The following is a 20,111-nucleotide window of genomic DNA, read 5'->3' on the forward strand; positions in this document are numbered from 1 at the left end:
AAATGCCAGGCTGTGCTCTTCCATTGGTCTTCATACTCTCTTTGCCTAATAAAAGTAAACTGGCGAACAACTGGAGTCTAATGAGATAATGTATGTGAAAATACTTTTCTAAGTATAGAGATGTTTGGGGAGAACGGGATGGGCAGGGGGAGGGAGTTTAAATCTGGCAGACCTGTCTACTGACCCCTCGACAGTCAGGATATTGTTTTTTTTTTTTCTTGAAGAAATGATGATCAACATAGTTTTTTTCTCCTTTCACATATTATAACATATTTATTCATTTTTTCCCAATAATATCTGATCATTGTTTAAAAATTAAAATGATATGGAGAAATGAAAGGCCTTTCATAATACCCTTCACTGATAATGACTTTGCTTCAGATTTTAATGGCTATATAACTATTGCACACATTCCCACATATTTTATGTAAATGGGAGCAACTATATATTTGTTTAGTACCTTGATTTTTTCCATCCTTACACTATATCTTGCCCATCTTTTCATATCAGCACTTACAAATCTACTTTTCTCTTTTTAACAGCTGCATGGTATCCTATAATGTGAATGTGTGTGTACACATTATTTTTTAAATCATCTATGGAAGGACATTTAAGCTACTTCCAGTTGTTTGCTTTCCTAAATGCTGCTGTAATGAATACACTTCCTAAGAAAGTTTAGAAGGCTCTTCAGACTGAGTGTGACATTTGTCAACCCTGTAGTGGATGAGAGTGACCCAGTAAGGCTCTGTACTGAGACGAGGGGTATGTCTCACTACATAGGGAAACAAAGAATTCTCTCCAAAATACCGTGGCCAGCACATTCAGAGATATCAGAATCGCCAACAGGCGGGACCACCTCAAAAAGAACACCCTGCTTTGACAGTTTAGTAACAGAGCAGACTTGCTGCAATTGCTCAACACTGATTGCTGGATCAGAAGAGGAATTTCCAGACTCAGTTACAAGCAGAGCTGGTGCAGGGCTGTGGATCCCACCAGACAGTCTGGAGACAGCTAGACAGGGAGATGGGCAGCAGAGCTCCAAATCAGGCAACAGCACGTGCAGAAGGAGCAGTGACCTATGGGGAGACTCATAATTCATAGACCAAACCTCTTCCAGCAGAGGGCAGTGCCTCAGATATCAGGCGGGACTCAGGCCAGCTGGAGCCATAGCTGAGGACTTCGCGGGACAGACTGCACCAGCCCGAGGCTTAGGAGAAATTGCACTGTCCTTTGGATACTGTAAGTGACATTGGGGAACACTCAGGGAGAGACACAGTGGGACTTCACACTACTGTAATTTGCCTGTATTCTAAAGTCTAACAACTTGGGTTTGGTAATAAATCCTTTTTTATACAGTCTGGGCATTAGGGCTTGCAAGTAAGGGAATCTGGGGTCAACTGAACTCGACAGGCGACTGATTCTTTCAGGATTCTGGGTGCATGCTTGAATAAAAAATGGAGTGACATGCCGAAAATATAATCTGTCTTCTGACCCTGGGGCTCTGTGGATCTGACACAAAGCTTACAAATAGAAAGTTGGCAGAGGGAAAGGTATGTAAGAAGTAACAATTTTACCTAAAAATAGAAACTTAGTGTTTAACAGTAGAGCCCTTTGCTTTTGCATTTCAAAGACTATGAAGGATAGCCGTTAAAACAAACTTTAACTTGGAGGAGCCAGCCATGCAAATTGTGTGCCTGCAGATAATGAAAAGATTAAAAGTTAGTCTGCAGGCCTAAACAATTTCAAATCAACTCTTCCCTGCTGCGTAGCTGTTGCAGTCAAAAAGGGGCAAAGCTGAGTTAGAGTACCATAAAGTCTACTTCTAATCCTGTTTTTCGAGCCCGGTGATAAGAAAGAAAGGACTGACTTTGGCATTTGCCGGTGGAGTCAAGGCAGATTTGCCAGATGACAAAAGTACTGTGTGTGTGTTTAATTATTTGTCAGGCACGGCGAAATAAAACACACCATATACAAAATCAGAGCCATTCGTGAGGTCGAAGGCTAGTCTGCACGCGTTTCTTAGAAAAATAGCAAGTGGAAGAAATACCAGCAAAGAGAATCAACTTTCTTGGCTGTTTTATTTTCCCTGCCGCTTCTAGTCCAGGAATGTTTGGAGTCCTCCCGGTCGTTAGATGATGACTGGCCGTCCTGCACCGGCCAACGAGCGGATCGAGTCCTCAGCCCGGGCTGGGGGCCAATGGGACGCGGAGGGGCTTTCCGCGGGGTCGGGGGTGGGACTGTCGGCAGCAGCGGCAGGCGGGCGGAGAACAGAAGGACGCTGGAGGTTCTCAGAGAGGCCCTTTGCCAAGGCCATAGCCCCGAACCGAAACCGTCCCCGGCGGTCTCGGCCAGGCAGGGCGCGGCCCCAGAGCCACCCGGCTCGCCCCGAAGAGGTGGGACTTTCCCCACCGGAAGTGATCCTGTCCAGTCTCGGGGAACTGGGGCACCTCAACCAGTGTGTCAGGGAAACCCTTCCGGGTGTGCGCTGGGGGGGTGGGGGGGTGGGTGAGGAAAAAAAGAGCTGGGTTCGCCAGGAGTCCCAGCGGCCGCCGCCGCCGCCGCCGCCGGACGGCCCCCGCCTCTTTCCCCTCTGCGAGCCGCAGCGCCGGGGCGGCGGTGAGACGGAGGAGCCGGCCGGTGGCCATGGCCTTGGCGTGACAGAGCCTCCCGGGCGGCCGGGCGGCCGGGCGGGTGCGGACGGCAGGGTAAGCGGCGGCGGCGGCCGGGTCTGGGTGGGAGCCGGGGGAGGCGGCCGCCTGGGCTGCCCGGCTGGGGCGGGCTGGGGTCCGGCGGGTAACGCGCGCCCTCTACCCCCCACCCCCATCACAGGCCGGACGACGCCCGCGGGAGCCGCGGCCCAGAGACCCGCCCGGGCGGCAACGACTGGAGCGGAGCCCACAGGCCTGGGCCGGCTCGGCGGCGCGACCAGGAAGCGGGGTCCCTGGGCCCCTTTGTGTGAAGGGCGGGGGAGGGGTGCGGGGCAGCCCCTGGCTGCGGGCTCCGCAGACGCCAGCCTTACCGCGGGGGACCTCCGTCAGTCCCGCGACGCCCACCCCTTCCCTCTGGGGGGCGCATTCCGCCCCCCCCCCCCCCCGGGCTGCTCCCGGCTCGCCCTCTCCCCACGCCCCCTGCCTGGGCTTCAGTTCCTATAGGAAGGGCATCACCATCCCATCCCCACCCACCCGACACTTCGCTCTTTCCCCTCCCCCTCCTTTAACTTCCTCTTCTTCCCCCTTCGGGCCCTCGTCTGCTCTGCACTCTCCTCCCGGGTTCGCAGATTTCCGCCCACCTTCCGCCTCCCCGAGCCGCGCCGCAGCTAGCGGGGTGTTATTTTTCCCTCCCTCGGGTAGGAGTTGGTGAAGGTGAGACTCATGAGGGAATACAAGGTAGTGGTGTTAGGGAGCGGAGGGGTTGGCAAATCTGCCCTTACGGTGCAGTTTGTCACTGGGACTTTCATTGAGAAATATGACCCCACCATTGAAGATTTCTACCGCAAAGAGATCGAAGTGGACTCTTCCCCCTCCGTGCTGGAAATTCTGGACACCGCAGGAACTGAGCAGTTTGCCTCCATGAGAGATCTCTACATCAAAAACGGCCAAGGTTTCATCCTGGTTTATAGTCTGGTTAATCAACAGTCTTTTCAGGTAACCAAACCGAGTCTTGTAATTTGTTAGAAGGGGGTGTGGTAATCCTACATTTACTTCTGGTTTGCTTGCAGCGTGCGTAAATGACTGTTTTGCTTTTGAAAGTTAGACATGGCGCATTTTTGAGGTTACTCCTGGCACGGAAAAGTATCGAGTTGTTTCTATAGAGAGGACTAAAGTCACAGCCGTCAACAAATATTTTAAAGTTATTTTTAAGTCAAAGAGAAGTGAAAAAGAAGTAAGTCAGCCTGTGTATATTTAGCCTGGAACATAACCTTCTGAAGTTGCTTGTTCAACAAGTATTGATTAACTTACCCAACAAAGCGACATTTAATGGATAATCTTGGGCAAATAGAGCTCTTTGGAAAAAATTATTTGCAGCCCATTATCTGTTGCACAGATAATTCCTCTGCGTCTGCTTCCCCTCTCCCCCTCTCTTTTCTCACCCAAATTTCTCAACCACATATATAAATCTTAGTGCTGCGAGATGAAGAACTCAAGACCTGCCTTCGAGGCACTTTACTTACTTGGGGCGTGTGAAGGGAAGTTACTAATTGAAAGGACTAGGACCTAAAATTAATAACCAACAAAAATCTAGAATGACAGTCCTTTTTTTGCAGTTCACCCAAATTGTTTCTGATAACATTGACTATATTTATAGGAAATATGTGGATCTGGGAACACGGAACAAGTGCTAACCCCCGGCTAGGTGGCCAAACTGGAGGTGGTCCACTTTCTTTGGAAAATCTGACCTGTCCTTCACTGGGAGACAGGCTGGAGGTTTAACATTATTTTAAGAGATGCAATAAATGTTGCTATTTATTCCTTGAAAATAAATAACCTCATATTGACCCATTATATTGACCTCCATTGATTTAGGAAATGGACATTTTTTTTTCTGCATTTAAAGGTATGCACTTAATGTTGCTTACTTGACATTAAGTGCTTGAGCCAATTCAATGTGCTAATTCCATTTTTCTTAGTTTAAAGTATTATAGTGAATTTTACCAGTAACCAAATGTTAGCAACTTCAGGATTTTTTTTTTCCTTTTAGAGATAATAACTTTGATTCATTTCCCTGGAACTTATTGTGGCCAAACTAAAGTTCATTTTATGTAGGCTTAAATTCCAAGGCATTACTATTGTAAAACCATTTTTCTCCAGAAAGTGCCAGTCTACTAAAGGTGCTATTTGACAGGTCTTTTATTTCTGTAGGATCCTTGGGACATTTGTTATTCTATTAGCTGACTCTCTTGAGGCTGGCAGTCTTTTGAAGGGTTTCTCGTAAGATTTCCATTATATCTACTTCTTTTTATACACATAAATTAGGGAGTGAAAAATTACCATTATTTCAATGGAGACTTAAACTCTTTTAAGCCCAAATGTCATAAATTTGGATTCTCAGCTGAACTTGTGTTTCCATAAAGACACAGGGAAAAGAAGCTTAACCTAGAAGACTGAATTGATATGTGATCAAACAAAATTGTTGCAAATATCAAATAACTATGTTTTTGTAAGTTTTCAGTCCCTTGTTTTTCCTTCATCCTGCATGTGAATACTGTTTAACTATTCAAATGAAACACGCTATACCTAAATTAAACCTTTTAAGTTACAAAAAATCCAAAAAATGTAATGTTAGTATTAAATCTATAGTAGTCTTAAATCGATGCAACCCCCCAGTTGACACTCCTAGAGAATAGCTAAGGCTTTTATCTTTTGTAATTAATTATAATTACTTAGAAAAAGCAATACATATGGGAGAAAATGGCAGTTGTAAAACCGAATGTGAGCAAAGAAAAGTTTGATTTCTTCGCGCCCAGACTCCCCCCTGCGTTGTCCCTCCCAGGAGCTTCTCACCAGTGTACAGTAATTTCTAGTATTGAAGTGTATTTCAAGGATGAAGGCATACCATTAAATTTAAAATGAAACATTTAAGTGTGTGAACCTGTTTTTAACTTTGGTCCTAGGCACGACACAGTGTTTTTGTTCCCACCTAAAACACTTTCTCTCAAGTGCTCTTGCTAAATGGCTAGGAATGCATAGATGCTGCAATCCCGTGCCGGGATAACAGGTGTTACCAGGAGTGATGACAAGCCGGCAAGTTTAAGGAGATGGCCAAACACCCTTTTGTACGAATGGATTCATCATATTTGGCAATTTGCTTTTTAAATCAGTATAGGCTGAGGGAAAGAAGTGATTAAATGAGTCCTAAAGTTGGTGTGCAGCCTATATTTTATATTTTTGACAGAAATCCAGCAGGTAGGGGCTGTGGAAATTACCCAGTTCCTGCTTCAGTGGAGAAAATGATATTTTCTCCATTTGAGTGTCTGGTTTTATTTTGGATTCAGCTTTCTATACTAACTGGAGGATGACTTCTTGTGATATTGCAATATTTCTGTTACGGTTATACAAACAGCATAATCTTTTTCTTTCTCTTTGTGATTGTTTAAATAGGATATCAAGCCAATGAGAGATCAGATTGTCAGAGTGAAGAGATATGAAAAAGTCCCACTGATCCTAGTAGGAAATAAAGTGGATCTGGAACCAGAAAGAGAGGTTATGTCTTCAGAAGGCAGAGCTCTGGCTCAAGAATGGGGCTGTCCTTTCATGGAAACATCGGCAAAAAGTAAATCAATGGTGGATGAACTTTTTGCTGAGATCGTCAGGCAAATGAACTATTCATCCCTGCCCGAGAAGCAAGATCAGTGTTGTACAACTTGTGTTGTCCAGTAAAAAAGATAACCTCAATCATGGCCATACCGAGCAGGTTAGTTGCTGATGGAATGTTACTTTTTTGATCAAGTATATCAAAAAGCTAGTTAATATTAATACACATTGTGCTACCTTAAATTTCTATATTTTTTTAAAAAACATTTCCCTTAGCACAAAATAGTCAACATTCAATGTAGAAAATAAAAAAAATACAGATAAGTAAAATAAAGGTAAGAAATTGCCTATGTTCTCATTCCCAAGATTTTTTTATTTTTTAAGTGAGTTACTGTTCTTCTCTCTTTGCTTGATTGATAACATTCCTTTGGAGTGAAGTGAGTTAATACACCTCTTTCCTGTTTTGGTGATTTAGCATCCAAAATGCACGGGAGATCATCCAATAATAATTTGAGAAGATGATTAGTTTTATGTTTTCTGTGCTTTTCTATCCCAGGCTGGAGAGCTGCTTTAATTGAAATCATCAATTTACTAATCACCCAAGTGTTTGATTTAACAGGATGATTATTTTAATCAAGTTCATCTGTACCTTGCACTGGAGGGACTTAAATGACCTCTGGTAATAACAAATTATAGTGCCACCGTGTACCTTGACTTCATTATAAATACATGGTCCAAATGAGAATCAGGTGAAATCATCTGTGGTGTATTAGAAGGGACAATTCCAAGCCCAGGAAACATTTGTATTCAGTTCAGTAAATAATGGCATTAATAATAACAGTAACAAAACCTTCACGCTTTTCATTGAGCTAAATGGTAACTTAATAAAAGGTTTTTTTTAATGAATGAGTTTTTGGAAAAGTAGGATTATATATAATTTACCGAGCATTTAAGATGAGATTATTTTATTCATATCATGATCTTTTAATCTAGATTGTAATTGGACAGATAGTCCCACTTAGACAGTGATACTTAGATAATAAGATAAGACAAGCAATAGCCTGGATGGCCAAGAAGCCACAGAAAATGCCAGACTAGCCTGACAGTATCAGGAATGGAATTGATTGTTTTGAGCCAAGCCTGACCTCGAGTCTAGGAGGCAGTGTTGCAAATGGCAACAGTCATTTCAGATCGCAGAGATGATTCCTAATCAAAGGTCTGGCTTTATATGTGCTCCCTGGAGAAAAGACTAACGGTCCCTAATTTATCTTTGCAGACAAGATCTCCTGTCAGGTAGTGTCATCTTTGAAAATGAAGGATGACAACAGTGCTTTTTTTTTTTTTTTTTTTTCAGAATGCTTTCACTCATCAGCTTTTTAGCATAACAGAATGTGATGAAAACACAGTTATTGTCTTACACCTAGCTACATCTGTTATCATACAGCATCACTGTTCAGGCTGTAACCCGGCATATGTTTTGGTGATAGCATTGCACTTGCAGTTTTGTTTGTTTTGTTTTGGGTTTTTTTGAGGCAAGAACAGGCATATGTAGGTGACCGAGTCCAGTGTTCTTGTTTCCACAATGTCTTTTCTTAAATTATAAGCCAGCTTCAAGTGTGAACAAGCTCTGTGGTGTTGCATCTTTACCATCATGCTCTATTTCTCTATCTGACACTTTTAACCAGGCAAATGGTAAAGTGTATGCATTTTACTTTTATCATCTTTATAAAAAATTAACCAGCTCCTGTAAAATGTTCCCAACTTTCTTTCCATCATTAATGTAGACAGCTATAGAAGTAAACTGAATAAAATTGGTCTCTTATGTGTAGAGGATCACTCTTAGATTGGTAAATGGAAAATGTCTAAAGCTATTTTTAAAGCTTTCTTATTTTGAATTATTTCTGAGTTCATTTCATTTTGCAACTTTTGTGACCTAAGTTACTTTTAATCTACTTGATTACCTATAGGGATGATTAAATAGACCTTCTAATATCTCAAGCAAACTATGTTTATATTTTTTGTTAATTAATGTACTAAAAATAAGAAAACATTAATACCAGTAATTCTTCATTTTTATAATAGCTAAATTGCCTGTGTAGTTTTTTTTTTTTTTTTGGTTTTTGTAAGCAGAATACATGATTGAAGGTGTGAGCCTTGAACTAAAATATCTAATCAGCTGGATTTCTAAAAATATTAGAGTCCCCTGGCCAAGATCTTTTAGAACAAAGCATACTCTATGCAGGTTTTTGCTTATACCGAATAAGATTGAACTGATGTGTATGGGGATCTGTAATCTGAGGCCCATGAAATTTGTGGTTGTGCTTGCTTACTATTTATCTAGAAAAATAGGTGATGGATTCTGAATCCTGTAGCTTGAGTCATGGAGCTCTGAAATCTGTCAGTCCCATATCTAAATTGAAGATCAAACTTTGGCAAGTAAAGGTGATTTGAGAAGTGCTTGTCCTTAATATTTAGAAGAGTACCTTGTCCAAGTTAGAGATAGTAAGACAGACTGTGATTGCTGTAAATTGGTTACTCTTGATTGAAAGGGAAAATTTATTAATGCTCGAAGAATGACTTCTGATAGTTCCTCCCATTTGTTTCTTACCACTCTTAAATTTGAGTCACCAGTCTCTTGCCCAACACCTGTTTATTTGCATGACCCCCAGGATTGTTTCCTCACCTTTCACCCTCCCATTGGCAGTAGTCATAGTGTAAGTTTGGAAGCAATGCCAGATTTCCTTCCGCGCTGCTCTTGTGGCTGGTTTTCTTACTGACGTGAGCAGCCTGCCATCAGGTACTTTGAAGGACTTCATTTTACTGTGCAGCAGGAGTATAATAGAAAGCCAGGTCAGAGTTGCAGCCCTGTTTTGGTTTTATTAACTGTATTATAGTGCCTCTATATTGGTGTCAATAATTAACATTTGGCTGTTTTGATACACTGTTGTTGAGAATGATGAGTGTTTGGTTAATCATCTCATGATACTATAGAAGAAGTAAATCACAGTGCTGGGAGGTTCAGAGAAAGAAGAGACCAGGTTCAGTTAGAGCAGGTTTCTCCACATTCTGGGCTCTTTGTTGTGGGGCCTGGCCTGTGCATTGCAAGATGTTTAGCAGCATCCCCGGCCTCTACCTACTAGATGCCAGTAGCATTACCCCACCCCGCCTCGTTCCCCGGTAGTGATGAACAGGAATATTTCCAGACATTGCCAAGTATCTCCAGAGGGGCAAAATTGCCCCTGGTTAAGAACCACTGATTTAGAGGAACTGGGAAGCAGTAGCATTTGAATTAGACTTTAAAGAACGGGTAGGATTTGAGTGGATAGGGGAGGGGTAGAGGTGATATCCAAACAGAGGGAATGCCAAAAAGAAAATTATATCCTAAATATTCTGTTAATTCCCTGAAAGGTTGAAGGACATTAAAGTTATCCCTTAAGTGTGACCATTTGGTAAATGCTCTGTGACAAATAGAATTGTTTAAAAGACTGTTTTTCAAGGATTCCTATATCTTAATCCAGTAGTGACAGAAGTTATTATTATGAACGGATTCCCCCAACGAGAGTAAGTGGTGCATAAGAGTACCAAACACCAGGAATCAGACTGAAAGAACAAAGATCATTATTTATGTCAGCCTCAGTTCATTATATATGTCAGCCTGAAGAAAAAGGGAGATTCTTGATTCAAGACTAGCACATCATTTCACGTGGCAGCAGAATGCCCGGGATGTTAACAAAGGCTCCTGAAAGGCTGAACCATCTATGAATGTCATTTTAGTCTAGCTGGCCTTACTATTTCTAAACACAGTGGAATTGATTAGCATTTTCAGTTTTTGTAAAATAAATATGTAGAATCAGAATTGTTTCTCATCTTTTTTCCAGCTTTTAATTAGATATGTTGAGGATTTAGCAAGTGAGAGGTGGAAATCATGAAAATTAAATCACATTGTGTGCTTTAAAATGCTGGCATTTTCATATCCAGGTTAAATATTAATCATATCCGTAAAACACCAGGGTGGAATTCTGTTGCTGAAGTTACAGTTTAGATAGGTAGTTTCTTTTTTTTTTTTCTGCCCTATTTTGCATGTCACTTTGGAGAAAATAGCTTATTTTAAATGCTCACTTGTCAACCAGTTCACATAGTGAGCCAAAATGGAGCCTGTGGCATGGCGGCCCTGAACAGAGGAGGAAGCTTGCTTTGGGGTAGTGTGCACCGTAAAGCCCTGCAGTCGACCTGGGGTAAAAGGGGAGAACAGAGCTGCCTTATACTTTCTGCCCCCTAACTCTCCCAGACCTTCACTGACCCCCTCAAGGTTCCTGGTTTGGGACCGTTCAGAGTGGATAGGTGCCTAGTTAGACCTGCTCTGGGTATAGAGGTGTCTGGTGATTAGACTGACTCTGTGTATCTGTTCCCTCTTTAATTGCTTCCTTTTAACCTCAAGATTAGACTTTTATTGAAGAATGAAATGCATTTGAGCCATTCAGTTTTACTCTGTTACCTCTAGCTTAAAATGAACCATCAGTAGAATTAACAAAAATTGCATCATGGAGTTGGAGAATTGCCACTGAGGAAGTGTTCTAGCCATACTACAGGAAAGATTCTCCTCATGGGATTACTTCTCAGTGGAATCCTAAAATCCAGAGGATAATATCACTAAGGAAAACTTAAGTCCTGTCAGCTGTTGGAAAAACTTATCCTCCCAGAAACATACTCCCAAATTCCTTTGATTAGCCACAGTCTTAGGAATATTGGATTCAGAAAAAGCAATTTAGAGTTGAGGGGAGCAGTCTCCTACCTGGTTTAATTCAAAGCTAGCAGCTGGGATCAGATCATTGGGCTCACACTGCTGCTTATTATCAGTGGATGTGGTCATACTATTTGCAGCCTTGGAATTGAACTCAACATACGAATTTAAACTTAGAGATTTTCGGGGTAGGACATAAGAAAAATACCTTTTCCTTTCCAGCCTGCATTTACCATAAACTTTTAGGGTGTGTGTTCTCCTTAAAGCATGGTTCCACTTCGATTTGAAGATTCTATGCCATAGGTTCAGCTTCTGCTCTCTCTGTCTAATGTGTGACAGATGAGTGCTTTAAATGACCCTAGTCCTCCCACTCCATCCCAATAAGCTTCATGAGTATTATGCAAATTACAGTGCAGAAACAAACAGAAGATACTTAACAAAAACATAAACGCTATCAGCAGAATTCTAGCCTAGTGTTGTGCTAATATAACTTAATATTTAACTTGGATATGAAGATGCCAAGTGAAAAATGTGAAGGGATATTTATTTTTTAAAAAGTTCCTTTGATCTCATGTCTAAAACTGGAAAAAATTAAAATTGATTATGATTGCACATTTATATTTGCTAAGAAGAATTCTAGTAAATACCATTGTATTTAGAAATGCTAAATCCAGCTAAGCTGAAAAGACATTCATAAACTGCTAAGCCTTTCAGGAGCCTTTGTTAACATCCCAGGCATTCTGCTGCCACGTGAAATGATGTGCTAGTCTTGAATCAAGAGTCTCCCTTTTTCTTCAGGCTGACATAAATAATGATCTTTGTTCTTTTAGTCCTGTGTTTGGTACTCTGGTGTACCAATTTATCTCACTTGGGAGACCCTCTTTCATAATTTCCTGAACAAAAGGTTTGAACTGTTGTTTGGGATTAAAAATTTTTTTTCTCTTTCATAACAAAATCTAATTAGAAAAATGTGAAAAAGTGAAACCAGTTAAGCAAGAGTTTCAGCAGAAGCCTCTAGAGCTAAGATTTGTTGAATGTCTTGCTGTGAACTTGAGAGTGAGGACAAGGATCACTTGTGTTCTATCTCACAAGCAGCAAGTTATACTTTTGCAGTATGTCTGGATGTGATATCCTGGGAGTTAAAAAGTATGAGTTTGACCAGCTGCCTTTAAAGCTTCTGGAATGTTTTTTAAATGAATGAGAGTTGTTAGTATGCTGAAAATTTTTCTGTCACAGTGTGGAGCAATAACATTTACCTTTAGCATCTGTGACCTTCTAATCTGAGAGAGAGACTGTCCTTTTTGCTTAATGCACGCTTTTGCTTCAGGATTTATTACTTCAGGTAATTTCTTGCTCTCGAAAAGTAGCTGGTATTTAATACTTTGTTTGATGGTATGCTTCATATTAATATTGTTGAATCTGACCTGTTATTTATCTATGTCTCTTGATTTCACTGGATTATTGTCATCCTGTGAAATGTGGATGGACCAAATGTTAACCAGGTTTTTAGTGGGTGGGAAATAACGTATGTATTACCTTTTATTTAGTGTAGATTATAGTTAATAAGCTGGTTTGTATTGTTTATTTTGGCAAGAAATAATTACTACTTCCTCAGTTTGATTTCAGAGAATGCCTGAACTATTAATTCATCTTATATTACAAGTCTTCCCTATTTAAGAGACATTCAGATTTGAAAATCCCAAATTCTGTAATTATTTATTTTGAAAAATGTGGATTAAAATTTATAGCCAACTTATTAATTCAGATTATTGAGGAAAATCTAGTCTGAATTACTGAAAAATCCTCACAATGAATTGCATATATAATGAAATACTATTGTGTTCAGATAGGTATAAAAATTCAAACAAGGCTAAAAATATCAAGGTCTTTAATCTGGAATATCAAAGACATAATTCTGGTCTTCTAGAAATTTATAGCATTGCTGAGAAATGAAAAAAATACTTGACATTTGACATATAAGGTACTTTCACATAGTACCTTACGTGATATTTACCGTAACCTTGTCAGGAAAGAATTATCCTTTTTTTTTTTTTAATGATGAGAGAACTGGACTTGCCCAAGCTTAAATAACCAGTGTCCTAATTAACAACTGCCTCTAATACAAAAAAGTTTTAATTTTAATAGGAAGAAAATTTTCTATAATAATTTCTAAAGAGGCAAACTTTTGTTCTGTTTTTCCTAATGTGTTTAGGTGGCAGAATTTCAATAATAATGAACAGAGAGACATTCTTTAAAAATGAATCATTTTATGATATAGCTGCTAATAAAGAGTTCTCTCAGGCTCTTTGAACACTAAGAGAAGTGTAGCTGTCAAATGAAATGAAAATTATGCATGTATAAACATTGGTAGAGCTCTTAGGTGATCTTAGGTTGGTTTCATTTGGCATTCTCTCGTAGTTGCTATTCTACTCTTTGTTTCTGGCTTTATTTAACAATTTCTATCTTTTACATTAAAAAACAAATTAATCCCACTCCCTTGGAAGCTATTTGGTAAGCACAGTTAAAGGGCATTGTGTCTGAATGATAGATATTTCCCCCCTGGTATTAATTAGGAGGGCGGAAGTCTACCAGTTGTAAGAGCAGAGACTGAGAAATCTCAATCATAGAAGTTTTTTATGGTTGGGAGGATGTACAGAAAAGGGCAGACCTGAGTGGGAAATTTGAACTGCTGTTGTCACCTAGCATCTTACCTAAGTCAGACACCTAGTAGGTACTTAATAGCTAGAACTTGATTGAGTTACATTTTATTTTAAGTTCAAGGAAAAACCCTGAATTTTGAAGTTTTGCATACTGTCAAGTTAGTTGATAATCAGTATGCATTTAATTCTAATACTATTTCTCATTAAAAATACAAAGAGATCAAATTCAAAGTAGAACTAACATTTACCACTTTTATACTGTAAGATCTTTTAAATGAATAATAGCATTTTTAATATTGTATACTTTATAAAATATAATTAAAAAAATAAAAGTTACACAGTGTATTACATCCAATGCATCATTATAGTGTTGCTAAAATTTAATGACTTTTTTGGGTCACAGAAAATTATTCTTACTTAAACTTATGGGGAACACAGTGAAATTCCACTTTAAATTTCTGGTACCACTTCCATGTGTATATAGCTCTGCTGTCGGTGTTCTTATTTTAAACTATATTCTATATTTCTGCATTTTTATGACATTTTTATCTTAATTGCAGATAAAACTCAGAGGAAATTTGCACAGATGCTGCTTTGGAGAACTTTACAACCTGGGTTGCAGAACTGAGCCTTGGTAAACCTGTCTCTATTACAGCATGTTGCCATACATCTAATTAAGTGCATAAGGTCTTTGGCCTTCAAGATCCATTGACCTAAACAGGAATGCTTAGCACGTTTACCATATGTTTAAAATCTGTTCTTTATCAATCAGTCCTTTTGTAGCTTTCTTAAGTTCTTATTGATGGCTAATATGCAAGAATTAATTTTTAATATTTTAATTGATTTCTTTAATCAGTTTCTCAACTTGTATTTATTAAATACTCAAACTCAGTATTACCTACTCAATGCCTTTTAAAAGAAAGTTATAATGGAGAAAAATTGAGCCTTAAACAAATGGTTACTTCTGTATATTACCTCGCACCAGTGCTTCATTCTATTTGTAAAATCTTTCTCCTTTAAATAGTTGGTTAATCCTTTGAGACTTTGTTTACGTGTGGCAGTGTTGTAAAAAAAGAAACTAAAGATCACCTTTTACCTGTATGGATGGAATATCCCTTTTCTTCAGGTGCAGTTTGTGATGTGTTTTTTGTAATTAAAATGTTCTGAACGTTACAATTGATATTTGAAATTGACTGTAGAGCATTTAGCTGAAGAGTTAAGCATTTGATTCCATTAGGTTTTCACATGTGTTAATCTCATTTACAGCATCAAATTGCAGCAGTAACATTTTCCTTTCTGTGAAGTTCTAAATTTAGTTATGACCTACTTAGCAATGCCTTTGAAAAGGGATATTGTATCCATGGTAAATTAATTGTATACCTAAACAGAGATAGCTCAGCTTTGCCTGTCAGGCTTGTAATTGACATCTAGTAGACTTCTGCACATGTAAAATTAAATTCAAATAAAATCATATACACTTTCTAGTTCTTAATATTTGTCTTTCTGAATAATAGTTTAAAGCAATATTTGTTAAAGTTTTCTTGCACTATCACAATTGCTTTTTAGTTCTTTCTCAAGAAGCATGTTCGTAGTAGAGACAAAAATCTGTGTAACAGGAGGGAGAATAGCGCCAAGTCTCTGGGCTTTTTTTTTTCCTTTTTCAAGTGTGCTTCCAATAGCCATTGCCTTCCATGTTGTTTACCTAATCAGCACATTTTGTCTGAATACTTGAACATTTTAACAGTAACACAGGTATAGAAACAAAGAAAACTTATAAAGAGTAACATCTGACAACAAGCGCTTTTTCTAGCAATGATTTTAACATTTTGTAAGGTTGACAGTATTTGTTGTTGGGTTTTTATTTGGTTTTAGTTGTGTGCTTTTAATTTGCAGAAGTTAGTAACTGCAGCTTACCTACAGCACCAAAGTTTTAGGAGCCCAGCTTTAGTCATTTGAACATGCTTCTAAATAAAACAAAAAAACCAAAACTATACTTTTGATCTATAATAATAGCTCAATAACTTTGTCAAGGAAAGCTCTAATATATGCAGTGATGGTTTTTGGAAGGGTGTGGCAATTTTAAGTTTATTGTGTGTGATGTTCCAATAAAGTGGTATCTACATTCATGTGATTTATTGGTCAGTATGACCATTAATTATTGCATAGAAATTAATTAAACTTTGATTTCCTTTTTTTAAATCGTGTTGCATTTGATTCCTGATCAAATTCCCTCTAAGTGTACTCTTTAACTTTAGATTTTAAATTTTATGGTGAGATTGTAAGGGTGGAGGCAATTGAAACATTATTTCTTATTTATAAACTGCTTGAAATGAATACCTAATTTAAGTTTGCACTTTAATACCAAACTTAAAACCAAACACTCAGTTCAAAGTAGGTTAAGTGATCGTGGTTCATCTGTATTAGCTGTGAGAAATTCTAAAGGAATCAAATAATTCATGATGATTTAAATTTTCCATAGATTTTATTAAACAGTGTTTCTTTCCTATGGATTGTTCTCATTCTCTCTCTTTCTCACTTGCTCTCCTCCCTGCCCCCCCACACTTTCTCGCTCTCTCTAGCTAGCCCCCTCGCTCGCTCGCTCGCTCGCTCTCGCTCTCTCTCGCTCTCGCTCTCGCTCTCGCTCTCGCTCTGTCACTGACTGCAGCAACAAATTTAACTTGAATTCACTTAGGATCACAGGAATCAGGGGAAAGTGATTTAAAGGTGGTTTCTCCAGCACATTTTAAGAAAAGGGACCAAAAGTTATTTTAGCTTCCTCAATAGATTGCATGTCAAGTTGCTTATTAGAATAATGAATTAATATTAAATGCAATATATGTCTCGTCTTTACTATGGCATCTGTTTAGGAGTGGTTCAAATCACTGCAGTAGGGCTCTGCAAATAAAATCATGTAACCTATTATCATGGATCTAATGTACTGTAACTTTATCAATGAAAGGTAAAAATCTCAAATAACAAGTACAAACATTGAACAATGACCTATAAAGATTTGTAAAAGTAAAATTTTTCCAATAGATTTCATTCTTGTCATTTTGTAAGACAACCCTGCAGTCCACCTGTTTGTAACTTTTTTAATAAAATAGACATCTGTATTACTGAGGTTGGTTTCTTGAATTATTTGGTGTATTACTACTTGTTACTTGTTACTACTAACTTGTAAATCTTTTTCATAACTGAAAATCATTACTTTATCAAAATGATAATGTATGTTGCAGTACATGTTTAAACAAGTTAAATGTCCACTTGTGTCCTTAGTCACCATTTTGGCATATGGGAGGGGAAACTGAGACATACCCTAAAATGTAATATCTAATTAATTGAATAACTTATAAATAAATTAGAAATGGGTAAAAAAGAATAATGCATATGACTTGTCCCATATGGAGAAAGTGGCCCAACTACACATCTGTGGGCTGGGAATTGTCCATGTATAGGAGATTATAGATAGTATTAAGCAATATGATTTAATTCTGAACTGCTGAATTCAGAAAGAAAATTCAATATAATTATCAAATTGTTTTATTTTTAGTGAAAAGTTTTGCCAGTCACTAATTCACTGCTTAACTCAGTATTTTTAGATTGTTGAACTGAATAGATGTTTTAACTTCAATGTTTTTTAAAGGCATAATGTTTTCTTTGAAGTTAGACAGTTCTGTCCAAATGCATTATGAACTGGATTTTTAAAAATTGTAAACATGGTTACATTTATATATCTGTGTTGTAACATACAGGAAATACTTCATTTATTCCCATTATCAGTCGTTAGTTGGGCTCCAAACAAACACCCTATATGTACTGTACCAGATGCTGTCCTCAAGTCCAAAAACCCTTTTCTATAAGAAAGGCACTCATGATTTCAGGGCCCTCCCCAATTTTTTAAACTAAAGGAACAGCATCCTTCTTCCAGTGAGGTCAACATTTTTAACCAAGTGAATAATAGAGGGAGAAGGTGAGAGGATGGAGTAGGGTAAATGCTAAGGGATACTAGCCTGAAAAGCCATGTCCGTAGGGTACCCTGTCACAGCCAGGTCACCTTTATCTCTTTGCCTTCTGCCCTCTTCATGCTCTTATCTGGGGAGAAGATTCACGTAGTCATCACACTCCTGCAGGACAGAGCAGCTTGGGGTCAAGATCCAAGGCTATAAGACTTCTCGTTCAGATTCAAAGCAGAGACGGTTTTTCAGATAGGCTCCTGCTTTCACATATATCGAGTTCATTTGAACCTTACAGCTATCTGGTGATTTGGACTTCATTGTATGCAGTTTGTTGTTGATGAAGCCATAGCTCAGGAAAGTTGTGACTTAAGATCATAAAGGCAAAGCTAAACGATTAAAATGTTGAGGAAGGTACTTTTGGACAAGTTTTAAAATTAATTCATCATCAGGTAGAGTCAAAAGGGTGCTATTAAAATTATAAAGCTCACAGAAATAAGATAAAAGACAGCAAGAAATAACTGTTTTAAGTCAGTGTGACAGTTCATATGTAACAAAATACTATGGGTCCTATTCAAAGGTAATACGTTTGTTATATTGCTAAGTTTATGTAAGACATAAGCTATTTTCATTATAGCTATTTTTCTTTGGAAAGTCAATGCCTTAAATCAAGATTTGGCAGTCTTTGGCCGCCAGGCAGAATCCAGCCCAGTTAGCAGTGCCAAAAGAACTGTAGTTAGACTTAGCAGCTGTATCCTGGATCCACTGCAGAGCTCAGCTGCACCTCTTTTCTACCTAAACTTATGGTTTGAACAGAAGACCCGAAGTGCAGCTGATCCCAGATACATCCTTTGTCAACACACAGACCTACTTCTGTGCTTATGGGCATTACTTCCTATGGCCCAGGCTGCCCCAATCACAAACTCATGGTCCTGTCATTGTATTTTAATTCATGAGTTTCCTCCCGTAGACTGAGCTCCTTGAAGGTAGGGCCTTGCCTAAGTCACTTACCTCTAGTGTAGTATTATAGGGGCTCAATAAATATTTTACGAAGTTATGGTCAAAAAAATCAGTATGGCAGATGGGTGTTCATGCTTTAGAAAATTCTAACTCTGCCATTTCCTACTGGTCTTTTTTATTTCTTTTTTAGCAGTTAGGCAATATGAGAAATGCTTTTTCTTTTCTTTTTACCCCCTTATAGAAGGCACTGGGGATTGAACCCAGGACCTCATGCATGCCAAGCACTAGCTCTACCACTGAGCCATACCTCCCACCCCAAAAATGCATTTTCTTCTCCCATCTTCATCCTCTACAGCACTAAGTTGAATTTTTTTTGCTTGTTTGTTTTGCTTTCTGTTTTTGTTTTCTAAGAGAAATTGTTTCTAAACTCATTTCCAAGATAAATATACCATAGAGATGGGCCATAGAGACATACCATAAATATGGACTGAAGGGCCTTGAGTCTAAGATAAAATTCGCCAAGACTCTAGGAGAAGAATACAATCAAGAAAGAGTGTTTGCTGCCCATGCCTGGCTTTCCTCTCCAGCAGATCCCAAAGCTGACCCAGACCTGTCCCAGCCTCATTCTCAGGTAGGTCAGAGAAATGTTCACATTGGTTCCCCCAAACCTCTCAATTATTCCCCCTTGAATGAGATAATAATTCCTATTTTCCCTGTAAAACCACAGGTGATTCCCCACCTACACCTCTACAGTCATCTCCTTGCCCTTTAATCCTTGTTCCCGTTCCTTCGTTGGACCTACCAACTACCTTCTACCCCATATAGACAAACTCCTATCTTTGCCCACTCCTTTCTCTCCACGTGAATCTTAAGATCGTTTTATGAGTAATAAAACTGATGCAAGTAGGATTTTTTTTACTCTGGTTACCCCAACTCTAAGATTCAGTCTCCAAATCCTTAGACATCAATAGTTGGAGACATTTTCAGGTTGGCCTTAAACCAATGGAAGGTTATCCCCAAAATGTCAGCCCCCAGGATGTGCTTCAGTATCAGTGACCAGTGCAGTCTGCCATGTAACCGGAGACTCCCAGATGCCCCAGAAGGCCCTCCAGGAATTGGCTCCTGAGGCTCTAGATACTTCTACTCATGCTGTAAGCCCCAGGGAATGCCCTGGACTTAGTAGTCTGAAGCTCCTACCAGCTGCTATAAGTTTCAAAGTTTGGAGGAGGGGTGGTGAGAGGGAGGGAAGAACTTAAGCTCATTTGAACTTTTTCTTGGAGCTTGAAAGTGGACAGTTAAATCTACAGTTGAGAAATGTGAGGATCTCTGGGGATTCTGATCGTTCAGTAAATCCCTGTTTGGGGGTTCATTGTTCCTCTGCTTAAGAGGGAGCCCCAAGAAGCCCTTATACCAGTGGACATGGCTTTCTCTGGTTTCCTGCAGTCTCCTTTGGAACACTTGTATGGCTATCCTTAGAAAAATCCCAGCCGAAGCACAGACATTATGCCATGCCCCAAGATATCTCTACAAGTGTGTTTGTCCTTCG

At 39.2% G+C, this 20,111-nt stretch overlaps 1 protein-coding gene and 1 non-coding gene across 3 annotated transcripts; one reads left to right on the plus strand and one right to left on the minus strand.

Moving 5' to 3' along the window:
- Nucleotides 1-1,154: 1,154 nt before the first annotated feature.
- Nucleotides 1,155-16,772, plus strand: RAP2C (RAP2C, member of RAS oncogene family). 2 transcript variants are annotated; one of them, XM_031446108.2, is made up of 4 exons: nucleotides 1,155-1,239; nucleotides 2,830-3,644; nucleotides 6,099-6,411; nucleotides 14,213-16,772. In XM_031446108.2, exons 2-3 carry the CDS (start codon nucleotides 3,372-3,374, stop codon nucleotides 6,375-6,377), a joined length of 552 nt encoding a protein of 183 aa, XP_031301968.1. In that variant the 5' UTR covers nucleotides 1,155-1,239; nucleotides 2,830-3,371; the 3' UTR covers nucleotides 6,378-6,411; nucleotides 14,213-16,772. The 2 variants fall into 2 exon arrangements, with proteins under 2 accessions (XP_031301968.1, XP_064338747.1); XM_064482677.1 differs by lacking the exon at nucleotides 1,155-1,239 and adding an exon at nucleotides 2,516-2,705.
- A 2,032-nt stretch (nucleotides 16,773-18,804) lies between these two features.
- Nucleotides 18,805-18,876, minus strand: TRNAA-GGC (transfer RNA alanine (anticodon GGC)). Its single transcript has one exon. It is a non-coding gene; the product is annotated as a tRNA-Ala (tRNA).
- Nucleotides 18,877-20,111: the final 1,235 nt, after the last annotated feature.

The sequence above is a fragment of the Camelus dromedarius genome, chromosome X, assembly GCF_036321535.1.
Source record: "Camelus dromedarius isolate mCamDro1 chromosome X, mCamDro1.pat, whole genome shotgun sequence".
In the NCBI taxonomy this organism is placed as follows: domain Eukaryota; kingdom Metazoa; phylum Chordata; class Mammalia; order Artiodactyla; family Camelidae; genus Camelus; species Camelus dromedarius.